At 34.2% G+C, this 21926-nt stretch overlaps 2 protein-coding genes and 2 pseudogenes across 2 annotated transcripts; all 4 read left to right on the top strand.

The window, feature by feature from the left end:
- The first annotated feature begins 4817 nt into the window (after positions 1 to 4817).
- Positions 4818 to 5917, top strand: LOC122310655 (annotated as a pseudogene).
- A 3513-nt stretch (positions 5918 to 9430) lies between these two features.
- On the top strand, positions 9431 to 10923 carry LOC122311680 (probable carboxylesterase 12). The gene is made up of 2 exons (XM_043126317.1): positions 9431 to 9475; positions 9673 to 10923. The coding sequence occupies exons 1-2, from the start codon at positions 9446 to 9448 to the stop codon at positions 10711 to 10713; spliced, it is 1071 nt and encodes a 356-aa protein (XP_042982251.1). The 5' UTR covers positions 9431 to 9445; the 3' UTR covers positions 10714 to 10923.
- A 139-nt stretch (positions 10924 to 11062) lies between these two features.
- Positions 11063 to 12728, top strand: LOC122311681 (annotated as a pseudogene).
- Positions 12729 to 15244: 2516 nt separating this feature from the next.
- On the top strand, positions 15245 to 21540 carry LOC122310014 (probable carboxylesterase 13). The gene is made up of 5 exons (XM_043123904.1): positions 15245 to 15267; positions 16156 to 16234; positions 18508 to 19438; positions 21250 to 21373; positions 21480 to 21540. Exons 1-3 carry the CDS (start codon positions 15245 to 15247, stop codon positions 19285 to 19287), a joined length of 882 nt encoding a protein of 293 aa, XP_042979838.1. The 3' UTR covers positions 19288 to 19438; positions 21250 to 21373; positions 21480 to 21540.
- The last annotated feature ends 386 nt before the right edge of the window (positions 21541 to 21926 follow it).

Raw genomic sequence — 21926 nt, 5'->3', positions numbered from 1 at the left:
CAAAAAGATAGGATATTTTAGGATGGGAATCACGGGTAACAAACCTTGCATTGAGCTCCAAATGCCTAAAAGTAGTATATGGATCATGTGCAAAGAAGAAAAAGAAGAACTCATCCAAAAAAGTCATATCCCAGGAAAAAAACAAGGAAATAAAAGAGAGATGATAAAAGAAAAAGAGATGTGCTAGGTACAGTCTGTGAATGCAGTCCCCGTGCACTCCTCATTTTGTCCTTTTGTCCATATCAGCTTAATCGAATGACCAAATTAACCTCCTTCCAAATAAATGATTTTTGTGTTAAACGAAGAGTTAAGAAATTCAAAACTGAAAGATTTTGCCGCTGTCATCGACTCCGCGTGAGCCAAATATTTTCGTCGTCTCCACCAATTGCGTCAGGCTCATCTCCTCCACTACCAGCACAGTGTTTTTCTCAACTCCACCAACACCCAGCCGGTAACTTCGAGAAAAAGACCTCTGCCCCCCAGCGAACGGAAGATCTATCTACATTGAGTTGTTGTAAATCATATGGTCTCACTCTTGTCTCACTCTTTATTAATAATAATTTTTTTATTTTTATTTTTTTACGATGGTGGAAATCCAGACCATTCACACACCATCTCCCATTTACCTGTTTTCAATTTCTTGTTTACGAGGCCTACCATCTCCTTCAGAAACGTGAACGACATTGAGAACCTCTAGTAGTTGCAGGTATATATATTTATTTAATCTGGTCTGGAATAATCCCCATATGTTTGATAATTATTTGATCAGTAATGAGGGATTATTAAAGAGAAAAAATGAGACGCAGAGAAGATGTTTGAATAAACACCTCAGTGATCATTTCCATTGCCATCAGTGCTGCATGGTCTGGGTCAAAACGTTTAGAAGACAAATAGTGAACCGCTTTCTCTCTTTTCTCAATAAAGAAAAAGATACAAAACCTCTATATGCACTTTCGTTTCCTCTAGAAATATTATGAGATAATAATATGAGTGAAATAAAAAAAAATTCGATGCCAAGGCAGTTCGTAGGAGCTCCAAACAAGACTCCTGAATGTAGGGCTATTAATAATCTAATTTTTATTTTATTTTTATGCCATGAGCTTGTTTTTCACTTTTTCCCATTGTACAAGCCGAGATATTAATCATTCCATGTTATAGTTGCTGTAGAGGTGAATTTTCAATCACTGTACATGATTAAAGAAGTGTAAGGATTGTCAAATTAATTTCTGATCTTGAATTAGCTGAATGTTTACATAGAGGTAGGTCCATTTTGGTGGATAAGTCGATGGAGAAAGGGGAAGAAAACACAAGGCCTACCAGCAATGCTACAAGTAGCATGCGTGCATGATTAATCTCTATCACTTGACTTTGAAGCTCTTCCCGTTCATTAAGAAGATCCAACACTTTTTTTTGGATGTCCTCATTTGCTTTTTGGATCTCTTCCTTTGCTTTATGGATCTCTTCATTCGCTTTATGGATCTCTGCTAAAGCATGTTGGACTTCATTCTCTCTCCTAGTGACTTCAATCTCTCTGTTTTCGAGTTCTACATCAAAATGGTTAGCTTTCAGTGACAAGAAAAAAAGACGTAAAACAGTGCATCAAAAGGCAATAGAAATAAAACAGTAGATGTAAACACGCTTTGTTTCCGGAAGTAAGAGTAGACTCTTCAACATCATATTTGCAACTCCAAAATAGCCACTTCGTTAACACTTAAATACAAATGAGATAGAGTAACCAACCAAGAACCTCAACATAATAAGTTTTACAAATTCCATATATGTTTATGTAAGTTTTTTAGTATAAACAGCATCTAAAAAATAGAAGATGCAGTATAGAGGCACAATTGCAACAAAAGGAAATTCAAGAAGCAACACTTAAGTAACTTCAATTTCAGAACCCAAACAGATATTGAAGAGAACTTCATTATTAAAAGTAAAAAATAAAAATACACACATACAATACCTCAAATTTCATAACCCAACAAATATTGCATTAAAAGAAAAAATGCAAATACAAAGTACATTTTTATCCAACACAGAGTGAATTTTTATCGTTAACAGGGAGTGCAAATACAAAGTGCACTTTTATCCAACACGGAGTGCATTTTTATCGTCAACAGGGAGTGCAAATACAAAGTGCATTTTTATCCAACATAGAGTGCATTTCAGAACCCAACACAGACTGCATTTTTATCCAACATAGAGTGCATTTCAGAACCCAACACAGAGTGCATTTTTATCGTCAACAGGAAAATACAAATAACTTCATGAACATATATTTCAGAACCCAAACAAATATTGAAGAGAACTTCATTATTAAAAATAAAAAATAAAAATACACACATACAATATCTCAAATTTCATAACCCAACAAATATTGCATTAAAAGAAAAAATGTAAATAATCCTTCAAATTTCAGAACCCAACACAGATAGTGCATTTTTATCGTCAACAAGAAAATACAAAAAACTTCAAGAAGGGTACGATTGCACCTTAAGAGCACAAACCTCTGTTGGAAGGGGACGATTGCACGAAGGGGATGAAATTAGGGCTCACTAGGACGGAGAGAAACGAAACTCAGTAAGGGGATAGAGTTCAGGAGGTTGCGAGGAAGGGAATGATTTTCGTATTGAAGGGAGCAACAGAGATGTGTTGGGGATGGGGATGAAGGGGGTAACAGAAATCGTGCGTTGGGGAAGGGGGTAACAGAGATGGGGATGGGGATGAAGGGGAAGGGTACGATTGCACCTTGAGAGCACAAACCTCTGTTGGAAGGGGACGATTGCACGAAGGGGATGAAATTAGGGCTCACTAGGACGGAGAGGAACGAAACTCAGTAAGGGGATAGAGCTCAGGAGGTTGCGAGGAAGGGAACGATTTTCGTATTGAAGGGAGCAACAGAGATGTGTTGGGGATGGGGATGAAGGGGGTAACAGAAATCGTGCATTGGGGAAGGGGGTAACAGAGATGGGGATGGGGATGAAGGGGAAAAGTTTTTGTCTGGGGAGAAGGAAATGTCTGATGCATTTTGCCGTTTTCGTTTTGTCTATTTGGCTTTAAATGGAACGAATCGTTTCATCCACGTCAGGTGTGCGCAGCCAAGCCTCGGTTCAGGGACTGCATTTAGACTTTTCCAAAGAAAAAATGGAAGAAGAAAGAGAACGATGAATGTCTACTTCAGCTTTATAATGATCTTTTTTTCCTTCTTTGGCTTTTTTTTTTTTAATGGTTTTTGTCCTTTCTGTTTACCTCACGCTTGCACGTCCCGTTTGTACATAACAAAATTATAAATAAAATTTAGATGAACTTTGAAATTTTAAAATTTTTTGAGAGACAATGACCAACATGGGTTTGCCACTACCTAACTCCAAAGGCGATTTGAAAGATGTGGGAGGTCTCAATTATTCATATTGAAAAACAGTGACTTATATTTTAAAGATGATTGTTATAAATATGAAAGGATCACACAAGCTGACGCAGCACTCCCACGTCCATTGAACATTTTCTTCTCCCTCCCCTCTTCTCCCCCACGCCCCCCTCCCCCTTCCTTGCCAACATTGGAAACCAGTGTCCCAATCCCCAGCAAATAGCAGATGTCATTCAACGGCCAGCCAGTCCCAACAAACTGCCGACTTCGTCTCTGTCGCTCCCATTCCTTGCCGATAGGTACACATTGTTTCTCTATTCCCCCTTCATTTTAGTCATTTTTCTTTGCAATTTATTTTATCTTCTCAACCACCAAATAGAGAACAAGTTGCAAATTCACTATTTTCCTTTCATTTTCTTAACAACCAAACACAAATAGAGATCTGTCGATTACCTTTCACCTCCTTTCATTTTCTCAACAACCAAACGCACTACACATAGATCTGTCGGTTTCTATTTTGCTTAAAGGATTCGCTTATATACCTCCTCACGTACTTAAACTTGGGTATAAATTGTATAATCCGAGTTTGCATGTCTTGTATACAGAGATTTTATTCTTTTATATTCATGTACTTAATCATGTGTTGCAGGTGTTATCCGAAGTTGCATGCGTGTGACGTGAATAGAATTCTCATTAAAAAACGTGGTCATTTCTTTCATTTTCCCGCTTGGCACGGTACTTTTTTTGTAATTTGCTTGGATGCTTTTTTTCAGACATGATTTTAGGCAAATCTCATAAAGCAGAAGAAAGACGTATAAAGTTGAAGTACAGTGAAAGTGACGCGTGCCACCACGAGTGTCACATTCGCTTCACTGTGAAGCGTGAGGTTTGAAGAGCATTCCCATCTGTTCTCTGTACTTTTAGGCTGGGTATTCTTAATATTTTTCAACATGATATATATTTTTTTTTTATTTATTATTTTATTTTTACTTTTTATTTATTATTTATTATTTTTTACTACTATTTAATATTCTATTATTATTTTTTACATATTTTTTTTACTATTATTTATAATATTTCTCAACACTCAAATCCAATCTTGAAATATATAAATTTTAGATAATTAACTTCACTTCTAAATAAAATAGCACTTTATCGGTTTCCTATTTTAAAATATAAATTGAGAATATAAACATTAACTGAAGAGTTACTATTTATTTTCTAAATTAATTTTTATATATATTTTATAAAAAATAGTTAAAGATATAGAAATAAAATAAAATAAATCATTCTAATAGAATAGAGAAATGATAAAATAAAATAAAATATAGAATTTTTTTTTTTAAATGAGTCAAATTTAAGAAAAAATTATAAAAAGTGTTATTTTTAGTTAAAATTTAAGAAAAATTATAGGAAAGTAACGTAAATCTAGTTTATTTGTGCGGGTTAGTATATTTCTATTTAATTTTCATTCCATCTTATAAATGCCCTTCCTTCTCTTCATTCTGCCCACAAGCATTAACAAAGCCAACCTCTCCCATTGAGAGAAGTGTATAAATCTTTGTCATCCTCTTCCTTCAAATGGAGTCGGTTGGCAATGAAATAACCCATGAATTTCGTTTCTTCCGGGTACACAGAGATGGTCGGATCGAAAAATTCATCCCGACGCATAAAATCCCACCCTTCAACGACCCAACTACAGGGGTCCAATCCAAGGACGTAGTTATTTCAAATAAACCTCCCGTATCCGCCCGGATATTCCTACCCCGGATCATTGACACTACTCGGAAACTTCCGGTACTCTTCTACATCCATGGCGGTGCCTTCTGCTTCGAGTCCGCCTTCTCTCCGATGTACCACACAAGCACGTCGCCTCCTTGGCTGCTAAAGCCAATGCCATCACCGTCTCGGTTGAGTATGGGCTTTTCCCGTAGCGGCCCCCACCCGCTTGTTATGAGGACTCGTGGGCGGGGCTCCAATGGATCGCATCTCATGCGAATGGAAACGGGCCGGAGCCATGGTTGAATGAACATGCAGATCTTAACCGGGTTTTTGTCGGTGGAGATAGTGGGGGAGGGGACATTACTCACACGCTGGTCGTTCGGGTCGGATCTATAGGGCTACCGGGCTTGAAGGTTATTGGGGCGATTTTGGTGCACCCGTTTTTTGGTGGCATGGAGGATGATGAGATGTGGTTGTATATGTTCCCAACGAGTGGTGGGTTGGAGGATCCGAGACTGAAACCGCCCGCAGAGGAACTGAGTAGGCTGGGGTGCGAGAGGATGCTGATATTTTTTACTGAAAATGACCATTGAAGAGGCATAGGCGGATCCTATTACGAGGAATTGAAGAAGAGCGGGTGGGGTGGGAGTGGGGAGGTTGTGGAGCATCACGGAGAGGATCATGTTTTCCATCTTATGAAGCCAGATTCTGAAAATGCCGTTGATTTGGTGAACAAGTTCGCATCCTTTATCGTCCAAGGCTAATTTGCTACATGGCAACGATGGATCCCTCGATCGGCATAGCCTTATGCCATACAATTATGTTCGCTATATATTCATACGTATTTGTTAGAGTATGCATATGTTTGAATGTGATTTAAATAATCAGTAAATAGTAGTAAAAAATAAAAAATAATAATAATAAATAGTTAATAGTTAGTTTATTAATAATCTGTTTGTAAATAATAATGAAGTAATGATTATTTCACTTACCAAATTTAATTTGGTATGTTTGGGATTATGCTTGTAAAATAATTTAAAATTTGGTTGTTTTTATATTAATTGAGATAGCAAATTTTCATTGACGACAACGTTTTTTATTTGAAAATTTAGATAAATAATAGAGTGAGCACTGCTCTTCTTTACCGCTAAGGCATTTTGAAGTTTTTTTTTTTTTTTTTTTTTCATATCTTTTTAATGTATTTAAATTTTTTTAAAAAATAAAAAATATATTAATAGACTAAAAATTATTTTTTAATTATTCTTTATTCTTAAGTAAAGAATAAATAAATAAATAAAGTTTTAATAAACGGTCAAATGGTATGGTCACATGAGGGTTCGGCTTACTTCCAGTTTATCATTAACCGGAAATCTCTTATTCTAATAACTCAATATTAACACGTATATTCTTTTTCAACAAACGGTAGAGATTTAAATTCAATTTTAAATTTTATTTTTCAAGCATAGGCTCCCTTAACGAATATATACATGTATATATATATAATTCATTACAAATTCATGGGTTTTAAAACTCTATTTTTCAAGCATCTGCCATAACTTTTGTTTTGACAAACAAGTTGAACAAAATATCTATGGCAATCACAAATAAATCGCAAAAATCCCACCAGCAAGATTACTGCAAAGAAGGAATATATGTGAGTATATGTAACTCACTATTTTATGAGCATAATTGTAAAATATATTATAAAAATATTGATATTTTAAGAATTTGACATGATATTTCCAGTTATTAAAATTATATACTAACACAAATTTTCATTTTAAATATAAAGCTATGAATTTGTACACATTATCATTATTTTTAAAGGTGATATTAAATTATAAATTCTTTTGATAGTGTTTCAAGTTTGTACTAGATAGTATTGTAATCAAATCGAGTTCGAGTTGAGTCGTGCCTGGCCAAACTTGGCTCGATTATTAAAAAATCAAATTAAAGATCAACTTGAACTCAAATAAAGCTTTTTTAAATGTTCAAGCTCAACTTGAATAAGATATTTTCATATTCAAACTCAACTAGAGACCGATTAAAAATTAAGTGGAGCTAGTGCTAAACTGGATTAGTTTGTCATTTAAAAAAAAAACAGAGTTCAATAAATAAAAAATAAAGAAAAATAAAATAATATATTAGAATATTTTACTCACAATTGTAAAGTTAGATAAATATTTTTTTATTGCAGTAACAATATTTTACAAAATAGAATTAAATGTCCAGAAGACTATGACTATTTGGCTGATCTTATACAACTCTAATCAATTATACTTATATAAAATCACAATATTTTTATAATATTTTATAATTATGCTTATAAAATAATGAATTATATATACACGTGTATATATTCCTCAAGTAAGCCGATATATGCTTGAAAAATAAAATTTAAAACTGAATTTGAATCTCTACCGTTTGTTAAAAAGAATATATGTGTGACTGTGTTAATATTAAATTATTAAAACAGAAAATGTCATGTTAATGATAAACTGGAGGTAAGCCAAACCCGTCACACGATCACATTGGAATTTGGAATGGCACGATGGATTTATTCTAAATAATATGCGGTCTTGATTCGTTGTATGCAAAATACGTACGCACATATAATTGGGTTAGCTAGCTATATTTCATTTTAAGAGAATGGCAAAGCTACGATTCATTATAGTATGCACGTACTAATAATATAATGGAGTTGACAAAAACAAAGGAAAAACAACTTTCCAAAAAGCATTTGCTTTTCGTTAAGGGATTATAACAACAAAATCATGATACTATATCAGTGAGGGCAAGTAGACGCATCATAAATAAATTGCTTATTTGAGGTGAGTTATTTTTAGTTAAAATAAAGATATTATGAATTATCATTACAAATAATCATTTTTGTTGTAAATAACTTATCATAAATATTCATTTTTCTTATAATGACGGATGTTGGTTGTTGACGATATGTTTCATTGTTTCACACACTGACACCACGCTTGATTACCTGCAACACAAGAAAGATGAGGGTTCGGGATTGATGAAACACCTTGATGCCTAAGTCAATTTATTGATCCTTAGAGGAAATCTTATATTACAAAGAACTTAAGAAAAAACATTCTAACGTAGAGTTCAACTTTTATATCCCATGACGAGGCTATCTTCTGTATATTGAGTTATGGCATCTTCTATATAGGATACCATGTTGTCGCAATTAATGCGGCGTGACTCTTCTATATAGTATTTCTTGTGACAAGTTGGTGAGTGCAACCACCTTTTATGCATTTTGTCAGGGACAGAAGGCCTAGCTATGCATTATGTCAGAGTTAGAGGGTCTTGTTGTGATCTTTGTCTATTTTTATATTGGATCCTTAAATACAGCTTAACCATGTGTGCGTGTGTAGGATTGTATTAGAAAGGTTGGTGTCCCATCATTCTACGTCCACTTTCTTCCCGTGCTCGCTTCGGTCTCCTTTCATGGATCTCTTTTCTCTTACCCCTATTATCTTTTCTCTTACCCTTACTTGTGGCCGGCTACTTTTTGATGCTAGGCTCCAGTGATAAGTTAGGAGCAGCTCGATAATATATGTAAACATCATTACATCCCTTCCATTGGTGGTATTGTTTGCTCTATACAGATTATGTGACATCGTCTACAATAAAAGGACAACGAATAACTCAATGCCATGTAAGGAGTGCATGGATTGAATTAGCTTGGCTTTTGCGATCCACAGAGGGTTTTTCCTTGTTATTTTTTCCTAATCATATATCATATATTATAAGAGTAGGATTCTGAAAATATCCGAACATATAATATAATAATAATAATTATATTTTCGATTCAATTTATATAAGATGGTAGATAAGAGTAATCCTCTATACAGTCATTGTGTACTTCTTGTATATTCTACTAAAATGATTAATTGTGTCAATTTTTGTTAAGACTCAATTAATCATATCAATAAAATATATTAAAAAATATATAAAAATAACTTTACATATAATTTTTGATAGGATATATTATATCCACCAACGTCAACTACAAAAGCATACGGAATGCTCGCTCTTGGCATTGCCGTTTGAATAGAATGAGATTAGATGAGTCCCGACAATGATCAGACGGACGTGTGATTACCAAATCCATTTTGCTGATAGGGCTTCTATGGTGGAAACTTTTTCTCGGTTTTTTTTTTTTAATCTTTTTCTCGGTTTCATTTAAAAATTAATGATACGTGTATAACCATTTTCACAGCCCTTCTTTGTTTTACCAAATGCATTTATGACACTGCTGATCCACGACATGAATGTTGAAAGCTAGATGGCAATCTTTTACCCTAAACGTTCCGCAGAACATTTGAAGGGTGGAAAATGAATCTCTCTCTCTCTCTAACTCCCTCGGTAATACTTTTTTTATTAAAATTTTGATATGTAATTATTTTTATGTATTTTTTTATATATTTTAATAATAAAATTAATTATACATTAAAGAAATTAATCCATATAATTGAAATGTACGAGGAGCATGCAAGACTGTATGTACTGTACTTTACGCCAATGGTCCGCTCTATATTAACCTTGGGTTTTCTCTTTCATAGACCAGAGAAACCAAAAGAAAGTCCAGTCTCCAAATCAGAGCATCTGCAGCTTCTTCGTCTTCTTCCTCTTCTCCTGCCATGGATGTAAGCAGCAGTGAAATAGCCCATGACCACTCCCCATTTCTTAAGATCTACAAAGATGGTCGTATAGAGCGATTTATAGGCACGGAGGTCGTATCCCCATCCCTTGATCCCCAAACTGGCGTTGAATCCAAAGATGTCGTTATCTCACCCGAAACGGGCGTAGCTGTCAGGATTTACATCCCCAAAGCCACCATCCAGACCCAAAAAAAGCTTCCCGTTCTTGTTTACTTCCATGGTGGTGGCTTTTGCGTCGAAACTGCTTTCTCTCCACAATACCACAGGTACCTTAACTCCGTCGTGTCCGAAGCCAGTGTCGTTGCTGTCTCTGTAGACTACAGGAGAGCCCCAGAACACCCTCTTCCTGTTGCTTATGATGATTCATGGGCTGTGCTTAAATGGGTCGAGTCACATGCTGATGAGAAGGGGCCCGACGAATGGTTGAAAAGCCATGCTGATTTTGAAAGAGTGTTTCTTGCCGGGGACAGTGCTGGGGCTAATATTGCCCACCATATGGGATTGAGGGTGGGCGCAGAAGGATTGCACGCTGGTGTTAAGCTTGAAGGAATTGTTTTAGTGCATCCATATTTCTGGGGCAAAGAACCGGTCGGTAGCGAAACTGCTGAGGCTGAGATGAGAGCAAAAATCGATGATTTGTGGCGTTTCGTTTACCCGGCGACAAGTGGGAGCGATGACCGGTATATAAACCCCGCTTCGGATCCGAAACTGGGAAGCTTAGGGACAGGCAAAGTGCTGATTTGTGTTGCAGAGAAGGATTTGTTGAAAGATAGGGGTTGGTATTACCGCGAGATATTAGGGAAGAGTGGGTGGGGAGGTGTTGTGAAGTTGTTGGAATCGGCGGGGGAGGACCATGTGTTCCATTTGTTGAATCCAGCTTGTGAAAATGCCAAAGCTTTGCTCCAGAGGATTGTTTCTCTCATCAATCAGGGCGAGCTCTGACTCTGAGAGACAGAGGACAGAGGTATTGGCCGGTTTCATTTTCAACCAGTAATAATATAGCATTAATTACTGGTCGATTATCGAACTCATCTATGTAATAATTCAGCCTGGTTGAATTAGCTTTACTATTGCGATCAACTAAGGATCTTTTTTGTTATTTTTTTCCCTAATCATAAATCATATATTATAATAAGAGCAGTATTATGCTAATATTATCTATCTACTTACAAAAAAATAAAACTCAATTATCCACTGTACTGAGACCGACTTCTACGGTGGAACCTTTTTCTTGGCTGTATTTTGCTTAAATTCTTCATTGTTTACCAATCAAACGTGGAAAAAATGCCGAGTCTTACTGACTCTTACACCATCGTCAAAGTTGGTGGTTTCTTCTCTCTTTCCTTTTTGGGGGTCAGTAAAAGGCATTTATGTCATCTTATACGTCGGGAAAATGACGAGACACAAACGGGCCAAATTAATTAGATTCACAACTTCACACAACAGCACTTCCTTCTCTATTGAAAGAAAAAAAAAAAAAAAAACTCCCTTCTCTAGTTTATTTGTGCGGATTAGTATATTTCTATTTTATTTTCATTCCATCTTATAAATGCCGTTCCTTCTCTTCATTCTGCCCACAAGCATTAACAAAGCCAACCTCTCCCATTGAGAGAAGTGTATAAATCTTTGTCATCCTCTTCCTTCAAATGGAGTCGGTTGGCAATGAAATAACCCATGAATTTCGTTTCTTCCGGGTACACAGAGATGGTCGGATCGAAAAATTCATCCCGACGCATAAAATCCCACCCTTCAACGACCTAACTACTGGGGTCCAATCCAAGGACGTAGTTATTTCAAATAAACCTCCCGTATCCGCCCGAATGTTCCTACCCCGGATCACTGACACTACTCGGAAACTTCCGGTACTCTTCTACATCCATGGCGTTGCCTTCTGCTTTCGAGTCCGCCTTCTCTCCGATGTACCACAAGCACGTAGCCTCCTTGGCTGCTAAAGCCAATGTCATCGCCATCTCGTTGAGTATGGGCTTTTCCCGGAGCGGCCCCCACCCGCTTGTTATGAGGGCTAGTGGGCACGGCTCCAATGGATTGCATCTCATGCGAATGGAAACGGGCAGGAGCCATGGTTGAATGAACATGCAGATCTTAACCGGGTCTTCGTCGGTGGAGATAGTGGGGGCGGGAACGTTACTCACACGCTGGTCGTTCGGGTCGGATCTATAGGGCTACCGGGCTTGAAGGTTATTGGGGCATTTTGGTGCACCCGTACTTTGGTGTCACGGAGGATGATGAGATGTGGTTGTATATGTTCCCAACGAGTGGTGGGTTGGAGGATCCGAGGCTGAAACCGCCCGCAAAGGATCTGAGTAGGCTGGGGTGCGAGAGGATGCTGATATTTTTTGCTGAAAATGACCATTTAAGAAGGCGTAGCCGGATCCTATTACGAGGAATTGAAGAAGAGCAGGTGGGGTGGGAGTGTGGAGGTTGTGGAGCATCAAGGAGAGGATCATGTTTTCCATCTTATGAAGCCAGATTCTGAAAATGCCGTTGATTTGGTGAACAAGTTTGCATCCTTTATCGTCCAAGGCTAATTTGCTACATGGGAACGATGGATCCCTCGGCATAGCCTTATGCCATATCATTATGTTTGCTATGTATTCGTACGTATTTGTTAGAGTATGCTTATATTTGATCCTTAAATGTAGCCTGACCCTGTTAGTACGTGCGTGTGTAGGATTGTATAGAAAGGTTGGCGTCCCATCATTCCATCTCCACCTTCTTCCCGGCCTGGGTCTCCTTTTCCTTACCCCTACTCTTATTTCTCTTATCCTTACTTGTGGCTGGTTACACTTTGATTGCTAGGCCTCCAGAAATAAGTTAGGCGTAGCCAAATAATATATGTAAACATCGTTACATCCCTTCCATTGGTGGTACTGTTTGCTCTATATAGATTATGTGACATTGCCTATAATAAAAGGACAACGAATAACTTAATGCCATGTAAGGACTGCACAGATTGAATTAGCTTGGCTTTTGCGATCCACCGAGGATTTTTCTTTGTTATTTTTCCCTAATCTTATATGATATATTATAAGAGTAGGATTCTGAAAATATCTCAATATATAATATTATAATAATAAAAATAATTATTATATTTTTTACTAGATTTATATAAGATGGTAGAATATGAGTAATGCGATATAGCCACTGTTTACCTCCTTCGCACTCCACTAAAATGATTGGATATATAAATTTTTTTAATATTTAACTAATTATATCAATGAAGTGTATAAAAAAATACATAAAAATAACTGTAAATAAAATTTTTGATAGAATATATTATATCCACCAACTTATAATTATAAATATTTCAACGTCAATGACAAAAGCACAGGGAAGGCTCGCTCTTGGCATTGCCGTTTAAATAGAATAAGATTAGATGAGTCCCGACAATAATCAGACGGACGTGTGAACAGTGAAACATTACCAATTCCATTTAGCTGATAGGGCTTCTATGGTGGTAACTTTTTCTCAGGTAGCTGTATTTTATTTAAAAATTAATGATACGTGTATAACCATGTTTACATCCCTTCATTGTTTTGCCAATTCCATTTATGACACTGCTGACACACGACATGAATGTTGAAAGCTAAATGGCAATCTTGTATCTTAAGAGAAATGCTACACATAATTCCACACCACATACTTTATATATTAAAATATTATATTATATTTTTTTATTTTTTATTTTATTTTATTCTTATTAAACTAATTAAATTATTCTATTTATCATCCACACACTATATATTTATTATAGAAGAAATGAAAAAAAAATTAAAATAAGTATGGTGTGTGAAGTGTGAAGATGACAAGAAGATTTTTCTTTATCCTAAACGTTCCGCATAACATTTGAAGGGTGAAAAATGAATCTCTCTCTCTCTAACTCCCTCGGTGATACTTTTCTTCGTTACAAATTTAACCAGCAATTATTTTATGTATTCTTTTATACATTTTAAGAATATAATTAATTGTATATTAAAAAAATTAATCCAATCAATTATATTAATAAAATGTATAAAAAATATATAAAAGTAATTAATTAATAAAATATATAAAGAGTATACAAAAGTGACCGCATGTATTATTAGAGCACTGGCATTAGATTAATAAAATGCATAAAAAATATATAAAAGTAATTAATTAATAAAATATATAAAGAATATACAAAAGTGACCGCATGTATTATTAGAGCACTGGCATTAGATTGGCTATCCTAATCTTCAAAATTTGAAGAATATGTAATTTTTTATTTTTTAGCTAATCACTTAACTCTTAAAATCTACATTGGATTAGCCATCACATTCTCTATAATAATAAAATATTATTATTTTATAATTTTTAATTACTTTTTTATTTTATTTTTCTAATGTTCAATAACCTCTAATAATCATATTTCTTTTCATATTCATAATCTAACAATCTATAATATAATAATTATATATATATATAGATGGCAAAATCTCATGTAAATAAAAATTTCATATATACAATCCATAATAATCTCATATCTATTATATAATAATCTCAAAATATAATAAAATAACATATGAGAAAATCACAACCCAACAGCATATAATAAAATAACAACCCAACATTTACATGTGACAATAGCATCGACAACATCAGATTTGTGACAACATTCTAACTCTAACAATCACTTGTGTGCATCTACATGCATAATAACAGCCCAACAGTCCTACAAAATAACAATTAGAAACAAATATATATATGATATTGGTTCATCCTAAATTTCCCACTTTGCTCCTCAAACCTTTTTTACTTTAATTAGTAAATATAAAGTAGTCAAGTATTAGTAGAAAGGAAAAAGAGATCACGAGAAAGATGTGGCTACATTAATTTACTAGCTAGCATGATCATGTTTCACATTGAATGAAGACTGAAAAATGCCCATAAAAGAAAAAACTAAGTTTGATGCATTTGATCTTTCCCCTCCATATCAGAATGTTATAGGCCATGCATGCACTACCACTAAGAGTCTAGTAAATCTGTTGAATTCAATCACCAACAAAATATAACAAAAGAAGATTATCATGTGAATTCTGAAATCATCTTTCTCATAAAGCTTATTTTTATCTTCAATAAATCTAGAATTTTGGTTTTTAAAGTTCAACATTTAAAACCCAAAAACAACCCTACATTTTGACAATTTCACATGGCAATGAAAATACGTATGCCAAATCAGTTTCAACATCTTCCTCATAAACTAGTTTCTCCAGTCTTTTGCAAGACCCACATCGGAGAACAAAACAGGATCAACAAGCCAAAGCCAAATCACAAGTTGTACAAGCAACTGCCATTACTGTAAGCCTCAAAGAAATTCACAGAGAAATTCACAAACAAAGACGATGAAGAAGAAAAGAGGATAGATGGGTGTGCAATACCACTTGAAAAGCTCTTGGTCAGGAATTGTGCAAAAATTGAAGATTTATATACTATGGGTCTTGCTGATCTTAAAGGGTAAATTGTCACCAAACAAATCAGAGTAAATCAGGAATGAGTATCCATAAGCCTTAAAACCAGAGTAAATAGTCACCAAACAAATCCAAAATGCATCAACAAAATCAAATACAAACAACAAAATCAATAATACAATCAAAGTTAGGGTTTTGAATTTTACCGTGTTGTTGAAACTTTTCCCTTCTGAGAAGCTGTTGCGGTGCATGCTAGAGAGAAGAAAGTGAAAAGGGAAGAAGCAGAGCTGCGGGAGAGAAGGAGGGAAGAAGAAGAGAGAACAAGAAAAAAAAAACTAGAATAAGAGAAAGAAGGAAGAGACACGGGAGAGGGAAGAAGAAGCGAAAGAAGAAAGAAAAACTAGAAGAAGAATGGAGAAAAGATGAGACGCGGTAGAGAAAGAGTAAAGAAGCAGAGAAGTGATGAGACATGAGAGAGAAAATAAATGAAGAAATGCGGGAGAGAGGCAACCGAAATTATAATAAACAATGCACATGCACTTACTACAAAACTTTTTATCTTTAGAAAAAAAAAAAAAAAATTGAAGTTACTTATATGAAAAGCGCTTGACTAATTCGATGTAGGAGATTTACGAAACAGATCCTTTAAATTTGAAGATGAAAAGTGTTTTGTATAAGCCGATGGGATGCTCTTAGTGTGTTTTAAACCAAGGAAAAATATAGTTGCAAGCATGATTGTGTATTAATCTATGTACCAATGTGATGTGATTGGTCAAAAAGTATATTTTATTAAAAATAATGTTAATTTAAATTTTAAATATGAATGAATCAGTATTGGTACACAGATTAGTATGCGACTGTGTTATATATAGCAAAACTCTTACGCCAATGGTCTGCTCTATATTAACCTTGGTTTTTCTCTTTCATAAACCAGAGAAACCAAAAGAAAGTCCAATCTCCAAATCAGTGCATCTGCAGCTTCTTCGTCTTCTTCCTCTTCTCCTGCCATGGATGTAAGCAGCAATGAAGTAGCACATCACTACTCTCCATTTTTTAAGATCTACAAAGATGGCCGTATAGAGCGACTTAGGGCATCTAGATTGGCTTAGCTAAATGGTATGTTTGGCCAAATTTTATATAATTTGACTCAAAGATCATTTAGATTGGATTGGGCAAATCTAAAATAATTTAGACTTTTGCTATAGTGGTTGGTTAAAGATTGAAGACCACTATTCATTCATCAAACATTAAAATATTAATTTCTCATTCCAAACAAATAAATTAAATTAATTAGAATATAATTAATATTTAACATTTAGAATATAATTATTAGTAACATTTAATAATCTTTTTTAATATTAATTAAATATAATATAATTATTATTAACATTTAACAATAGCTTTTTTAATATTAATTTAATTAGAATATAAGTACTATTAACATTTAATAATAATTTTTTTAATATTAATTTAATTAGAATATAATTGATATTAACATTTAATAATACTTTTTTTAATATTAATTTAATTAGAATATAATTACTATTAACATTTAATAATAATTTTTTGTAATATTAATTTAATATAATATAATTATTATTAACATTTAATAATACATTTTCTAATATTAATTTAATTAGAATATAATTATTATTAACATTTAATAATACTTATTTTAATATTAATTTAATTAGAATATAATTATTATTAATATTTAATTAATTCTTTGGTGTTAGAAGCTTTCAAATTTCAAATTTCTTTCTTTATTTCATTAATTTCTTAATGTAAATCCTTTAAAGTAATATTTTATTTTTCTGATTGAAATCTATTTACTATTTCTAGAAAATCATATGACGAGGGGGTTGAATTGGGTTCAAAAGTCTTGGGATTACTAAAAGTATCTTTTAATTTTTTTGAATATTCTTTTCTTTCTTGTGGATTATTAATTTTATCTATTAATTCTAATATAATTTTTTTATGTGACGATAATACGTTAATAGTTTTATTACAGATACAATTATTTTTATCTAAACAATTACAAACATGAATTTCATCTTCTTGTGACTCGTTATCAGAAGATTATTCTGAAAAACTTGATTCTTTTAATCGGTAAATTTCATCTTCTTCTGAATAAATTTCATCTTCTTCACTTGATTGTATAAAGATATTTAATAATTTTTCTTTTACTTCTTCAGGTATATCTAATTCATTAATTTCTTTTTTAACCTTACAATTTGATGCATAATGTCCAACCTTTCCACATTTATAACATACAATTTGTTTTTTCTTTTTATTAAACTTTTTTGTATTCTTTACTGGTTTCTTATATATGGATTTTTCATTGGGTTTTTTATAAGGTTTTTTATAACTTCTTTTCTTAGTTGGATAAGTTTTATAAATTCTTTTTCCTTTTTTGTGTCTTGTAGAAGGAGCTAATAATGGATAATAACCAAACTGTTCACAAAAGGTACCTAATTCTTTTATAGCAAATTTTTTTTCTTTTTGCATTTACTTTTTTAATCTTATATCATTACACATAATCAGACCAGTTCTATTAATAGAAGATATTATATCTTCATATGTAAGATTAATAAAATCAATAGTACCATCTGATTTTACTAAAGATTCTCGTACCTTTTGGGTGAAGTAATATGGAAGTCCGGCTATGAACTTTTTCTTCCAGTATGGTTGTTGGCAATCATCTCTGATCATAACTTTAGTTAGAAAGATATCTTTATACTATCTAAAATCAGATAATCTAGGACATCTTAAATTGATTAATAAATCACTAGTTCTTTCTTTAAATTGGGAAGGATCACCTACAAAATGTTTTGTTAATATAAATATTAGAGTATTAATAGCATCTTCTATAGGTTGACCATCTTCTGTCTTAATCTCTTGCAGATTTTCATCATGCTTATAGGCACTCAATATTCTTATTCTTTGTTCTTGTGTAAGATAATGATCTTAATTTAATATAATATAATTATTATTAACATTTAATAATACATTTTCTAATATTAATTTAATTAGAATATAATTATTATTAAAATTTAATAATACTTATTTTAATATTAATTTAATTAGAATATAATTATTATTAATATTTAATTAGTAGAATTACAAAATGTGATAAAATAAATTAAATTTAAAAAATTATTAATTTAATAATATTCTATTATTATATAGAGAATGAATGATTAATTCAATATGAAAATTGAATTTAAATAAAATAGATAAATTTAAAAAATATTGATATTAATCAAATTTAAAGATAAATTTAAAGATTGATCAAATCAATACCAATGTTGTTATAGGCACGGAGGTCGTATCCCCATCCCTTGATCCCCAAACCGGCGTTGAATCGAAAGATGTCGTTATCTCACCCGAAACGGGCGTAGCTGTCAGGATTTACATCCCCAAAGCCACCATCCAGACCCAAAAAAAGCTTCCCGTTCTTATTTACTTCCATGGTGGTGGCTTTTGCATCGAAACTGCTTTCTCTCCACAGTACCACAGGTACCTTAACTCCGTCGTGTCCGAAGCCAGTGTCGTTGCTGTCTCTGTAGACTACAGGAGAGCCCCAGAACACCCTCTTCCTGTTGCTTATGATGATTCATGGGCTGTGCTTAAATGGGTCGAGTCACATGCTGATGAGAAGGGGCCCGACGAATGGTTGAAAAGCCATGCTGATTTTGAAAGAGTGTTTCTTGCCGGGGACAGTGCTGGGGCTAATATTGCCCACCACATGGGATTGAGGGTGGGCGCAGAAGGATTGCACGCTGGTGTTAAGCTAGAAGGAATTGTTTTAGTGCATCCAAAGTTATGGGGCCAAGAACCGGTCGGTAACGAAACAGCGCGGGCTGAGAAGAAAGCAAAAATCGAGGATTTGTGGCGTTTCGTTTACCCGGCGACAAGTGGGAGCGATGACCCGTATATAAACCCCGCTTCGGATCCGAAACTGGGAAGCTTAGGGACAGGGAAAGTGCTGATTTGTGTTGCAGAGAAGGATTTGTATAAAGATAGGGGTTGGTATTACCGCGAGATATTAGGGAAGAGTGGGTAGGGAGGTGTTGTGAAGGTGTTCGAATCAGCAGGGGAGGGCCATGTGTTCCATTTGAAGAATCCAGCTTGTGAAAATGCCAGAGCTTTGCTCCAGAGGATTGTTTCTCTCATCAATCGGGGCGAGCTCTGACTCTGAGAGACAGAGCACCGAGGTATTGGCCGGTTTCATTTTCAACCAGTAATAATATAGCATTAATTACTGGTCGATTATCGAACTCATCTATGTAATAATTCAGCCTGGTTGAATTAGCTAATGATCTTTTTCGTTATTTTTTTCCCTAATCATAAATTATATATTATAATCAGAGCAGGATTATGCTAATATTACCTACCTACTTATATAAAAATAAAACTCAATTATCCACTGTCCTGAGACTGCCTTCTACGGTGGAACCTTTTTCTTGGCTGTATTTTGCTTAAATTCTTCGTTGTTTTCCAATCAAAGATGGAAAAAATGCTCAGTCTTACACCATCGTCAAAGATGGTGGGTTTCTTCTCTCTTTCCTTCTTGGGTTCAGTAAAAGCCATTGATGTTATATGTCAGGAACTTAGGAAGAAAAACTCTATTTATATCTCTATACACCACAAATTATATTTATTTTTATTTTATTTTTATTTTTTATAATAAATATGTAATATATAAATAATAAATAGAACAATTTAATTAATTTAATAAAAATTAAATAAAAATATATGAAAATATATAAAATATTTTGTAGGCCAAATTAATTAGTTCACAACTTCTCACATCAGCACTCATTGCGTTCGTGAAGAACAGACAAAACACATAATATGATCGCTGTTCACTTCAAAATTGGTATTGACTATTCAACAGTATTTTGCTTCAAATGGTAAGAAGTGATTCTAATTTTTGGGATGCTGCTTCAGATTGCATCCAGCTACCTGGTTAGATTATACAGAAATTTTTATTTTTAATCATTATTAGTTTCAATTTAATATAGTTGTTGAAAAATTTAAAACAATTCAAGACTAGTGGACAAATGGGCCTGACAAGAATGTTCGTAGCATATTTCCTTGGATCGATCATCACTCGGGATGTAACATTTGATGAACTGTTAATTGTTCTCCACTCGATCGTAGTGTCCTTAAAAAAGTGTCTTATTCTACTTTTTTTTTTTTTTTTTTGGTCTTTCAATTGACATTTGTTAAGGCAAGATTGGGTTAAGTTTGGATTGAGTTGTAACGAGTTGTAAGTAATAATATTTTGTTAAATTAAAATATATGAAATTTGTTGATATGATTTTAATTTTTTTTTATAATATCATATATTAAATACTTGAAATGACAGTGACCAAGAATAAATTAATGATGTTGGAGTTATCTCTGTTTGAGTATACAGCGATCATGTTTTGTTCTCTTTTTTAACTCCTCGACCTATATTTATCCTTAACAGTTCTATTTTGTCCTGATTTGTTTTCCTTTTTCCAAAGTTAAAGAGTCTCTATGATTATTATATTGTAGTGTCCAAGAAATGTTTGATTGATGTCTTCAAAACCTCAATAATTTTTCTTTAAGTTTTAGAATTTCATATCAGTATTTCTGAATAGCTTATGACGTTATCCATCCAAAGTGAATTGCAAAATTGAATACACATTCAGTCATAGATGATTTTGAATCCAAAAAGAATGTTCGGTTTTATTTTGATTGGTTACTTAATTGACAAAGACTTCAATATATCTATCTATAATATTAAGCGTTTATCGCGCTTCTACAGTATTCTACAGGAATGAGCAGTAAATTGTTACGTTCCGTTTTTATTATATAGTTACTTTTTTAACCTTTTGTTTTCTTCCTTTGTGTCTGTTTATATAAGGATATTTTGGTCTTTAGTAACTGTGTCAGAAGGTTGGCTGCTTTATATTTTTCTTTCTACTTTTCTATTTTTCTCGATTCTTCTTCTCTTTGTCTCTCTCTTCTCTCATATCTCTCTCTCTCTCTGAAGCTCACGAACTCAGCTCTCTGCCAAAGCTTCAAGATCCACTCCACCCCACCGAAAAGTCTGAACTTTTTACTAACCAGAAGATTGCTCACCTGCAAAAGCCACGACGATCGATCTACGATACCCGGTATTCATTTCTCACGTTTTCTCACTCACCGCTTTTTTCATTCTCCCAAAATTAAACTTTTTGGTGGTGCTTACGGTGACCGTTTTGCTTTTCACTGTGGCCGTAGGTTGTAAAATACCCACTTTTGAACGGGGACAAATCAAAGCTCGGGATTGATAGGGAATGGTCTAAGGATATTTTTGAAGCTAAGGGAAATGAGTTTTGGCCGTGGGTGGTGGTGGAAATGGCAGTCGAAGGCCAAAAAGGGGCTGAACGGAGTTGAGCTCTTGGGAGCTGCTCCGGCAACGGATCGAGGCCGGAAATGGGTGGTTTTGGTCGGCAAGAGGTAGGGGAAGAAGCTGTGAAGAGATGGTGGCCGGAGGTGGTGCGACGGCGCTAGAATCGGTGAAAAACCGTATGGCTTGGAGGAGCTCGTGGTGGCTAACGGTGGCTCGGATGGAGGTGAAACTTGGTGGGGATCTTCACCGGTGAGAGGGGAAGAAAACTGGGTGGGTGGTGTAGGCCACGCCGCCGGAGAGCGGCGGTTCTGGGCTGCGAAAGCAACCGGCGACAG

The sequence above is a fragment of the Carya illinoinensis genome, chromosome 5 (genome assembly GCF_018687715.1).
Source record: "Carya illinoinensis cultivar Pawnee chromosome 5, C.illinoinensisPawnee_v1, whole genome shotgun sequence".
NCBI lineage: Eukaryota > Viridiplantae > Streptophyta > Magnoliopsida > Fagales > Juglandaceae > Carya > Carya illinoinensis.
Note: the sequence above shows the minus strand (reverse complement) of the source record. Positions and strands in the feature narration are given on the sequence as shown.